Here is a 2,500-nt window from a genome sequence, read left to right as displayed (position 1 = left end):
GAGAAACACAATCAAAACACACACAGTCAAATACACACACCAACTCTGACGTGGATACTGTGTTTGCAGGTGAGATAGATGTATCAGAGATTCAGCAGTCCCTTCAAACTCTGGGAATAGCTGTCAGTCTGAAGGAGGCTGCCACCATCATGAAGAGGTCTGTACAATCTACTCTACTCATATCTACGCTGGAATGATACAGTCTACTCTGGTTATATCTGTGCTGTAATTGCACAATCTAGTATGAATTGTAGAATGGCTTTGTTTTCTACAATTGGAGTTGTCGGACAACTATACTTTTATGTTTGTGAGTGTGAGTTTGCATGATTATTACTGTGTGCGTGTGCGTGTGTGTGTGTGTGTGTGTGTGTTCGTCCATGCATGTGTGGGTGTGTGTCCATCTGTGTGTGTGTGTTTGCGTCGGTCCATGCAAGTGTATGTGTATGTCTTCTAGGCTTGTCTTGGTCGACCGAGAGTCGTCCTGTTCTTTTGACCAATCGATTGGTTGAAACGTTGAAACTTCTTTTTTCCATATATAGACAGACTATGTGTTTGAATACAACCAACTACATGTTGCGCTGAGCTTGTCTGATGCTTTAAGCACACTGTTTGGACTAAATAATTAAGATGCACAAATGACTGAAGAAAGAGCCCGATGGTCACACTGTGTTGAAGTGTCTGTGTGACTGGTGCACGTTGTCTCTCTCTCCTCCCTACTGCAGAGGAAAGGCACAACAGCACAGCTGAGAGTTTATTGTCTGTCTGTGCTGAAGCTGTGACGTCATTTCAGCCGTTTAGTTTCTTACTGGTTTCTGACTGAAAAGTTCTGTTAACGAAATAATCTAATTTGTTCAGGAACAACATTCCCTATTCCCTCAACCCTTGTTCCTATTAGGAACAACATTCCCTATTCCCTCAACCCTTGTTCCTATTAGGAACAACATTCCCTATTCCCTCAACCCTTGTTTCTATTAGGAACAACATTCCCTAATCCCTCAACCCTTGCTTTCTTTACATGAAACATGTAAGCATCGCATGCATGTGACCAATAGGACCTGACCTATAGCCCATAATAATCACATCAATAAATCGGTTATAACAAACTCCAAACACAGTAACACGTGACAGCAAAATGGATGCGGAGGACGTGAAAAAGAAGCTGGAAGCGGTCTAATGTTTACTGGTTGCTCAGGCGGGAAAGGGGAAGTCAGATCTGTGGAAGACATTTGACTTAGTTGTGGAGACTACAGGAGATCCAGGAAAAAGGAAGGTTTAGGAGCGAAAGCTGTGTGTTAGAGCTGGGTGTTTATTATGTGTGACAAACAGGTGCTGTTAGATTACAATATATTTTGTTCTGCCTGTTTGGAACAGTGTAAACAACACTAAATAACGTATAAGTAATACCAGTCTGTTCTAACGGAAAACACTTAAAGCACTTAAAACACGTAAAGCCTTTATTACAGCATAGCAAAGATTAAAAACAGACGAATCTGTGAAATTACTTTATCCAACATTTTGCCGTTGCTTGAGGCTTGGTGCTCATGGAATCAGTAGGTTGTTAAACAAACACTCAAACAGAGGACAGAAGCAGGATCAGTCTTATTTCTGTAGAGATATATATGGATGATTTATAAAGCCTGGGACATTTAACAGTTAGTTAACTATCTAGTTAAATAGTTTCCTCTCTCCTCAATTTTCTTAGACAATTAGGCTCAAGGCAAAAGGGCTGTTTCCTCGTCTCTGCTGCTGCCTCGCCCACATTGTTCTCAATCCCAATATGCTGGTTAACTTGTTGTCAGGGAAAGGTGCCAATTCTACGGCTCACCAAAGATGATGTTTCAGAACCGCGGACAGCGACCGTATCCAACGCGGGGGAAAGAGCATTTGTTATGAAATAATATTCGATTTATTATTGTTGCACCATTATTTTAACATAATATAACCTATATTCAATTTCAGTATCACATGTCTTAGAGTGATGGACTGTGCCACCCCCACGGCCTCCACAATGGATTAGTCCACTGAGACAGGAGCCAATCAGACGGTGTCTTGTACAAAAACAAGATATACTAATGTGCTACTGCTGGACTAAAGAAATGTCGGTCGACCAACAGCCTGTCAACCGGAACAATCCACCAGTCCACTAAAGGGGGTCAGCCCTAGTGTGTCCGTGTGTGCGTACGTCTGTGTGTGTGTGTGTGTACGTCTGTGTGTGTGTGTCCGTCTGTGTGTGTGTGTGTACGTGTCGTGCTATGTGTGACATTCTCTCTGTCTCTGGTCAGTATTGACAGGGATGGTAACATGACCATCGACTGGGATGAGTGGCGAGATCACTTCCTGTTCAACCCCATACATAGTCTGGAAGACATCTCTCGCTACTGGAAACACTCTCATGTGAGTCACACACACACACACACACACACACACACACACGCACACACACACGCACACACACACACTGGAAACCCAGCAGAGATGTAGCCTGGATACCAGTCTGACA

General features: G+C 43.0%; 1 protein-coding gene across 3 annotated transcripts in view; it reads left to right on the top strand.

Annotated features, from left to right (window-relative positions):
- The window catches only part of LOC139424303 (mitochondrial adenyl nucleotide antiporter SLC25A23-like), a 24,720-nt gene that overhangs the window by 14,508 nt on the left and 7,712 nt on the right, over window positions 1–2,500 (top strand). For all 3 annotated transcript variants that reach the window (XM_071176006.1, XM_071176007.1, XM_071176005.1), the window contains exons 3-4: window positions 70–157; window positions 2,283–2,394. In XM_071176006.1, coding sequence (XP_071032107.1) covers window positions 70–157; window positions 2,283–2,394 — 200 coding nt within the window. The remainder of the gene's footprint in view (window positions 1–69; window positions 158–2,282; window positions 2,395–2,500) is intronic.

The sequence above is a fragment of the Oncorhynchus clarkii genome, chromosome 13, assembly GCF_045791955.1.
Source record: "Oncorhynchus clarkii lewisi isolate Uvic-CL-2024 chromosome 13, UVic_Ocla_1.0, whole genome shotgun sequence".
NCBI classification, from domain to species: domain Eukaryota; kingdom Metazoa; phylum Chordata; class Actinopteri; order Salmoniformes; family Salmonidae; genus Oncorhynchus; species Oncorhynchus clarkii.
Note: the sequence above shows the minus strand (reverse complement) of the source record. Positions and strands in the feature narration are given on the sequence as shown.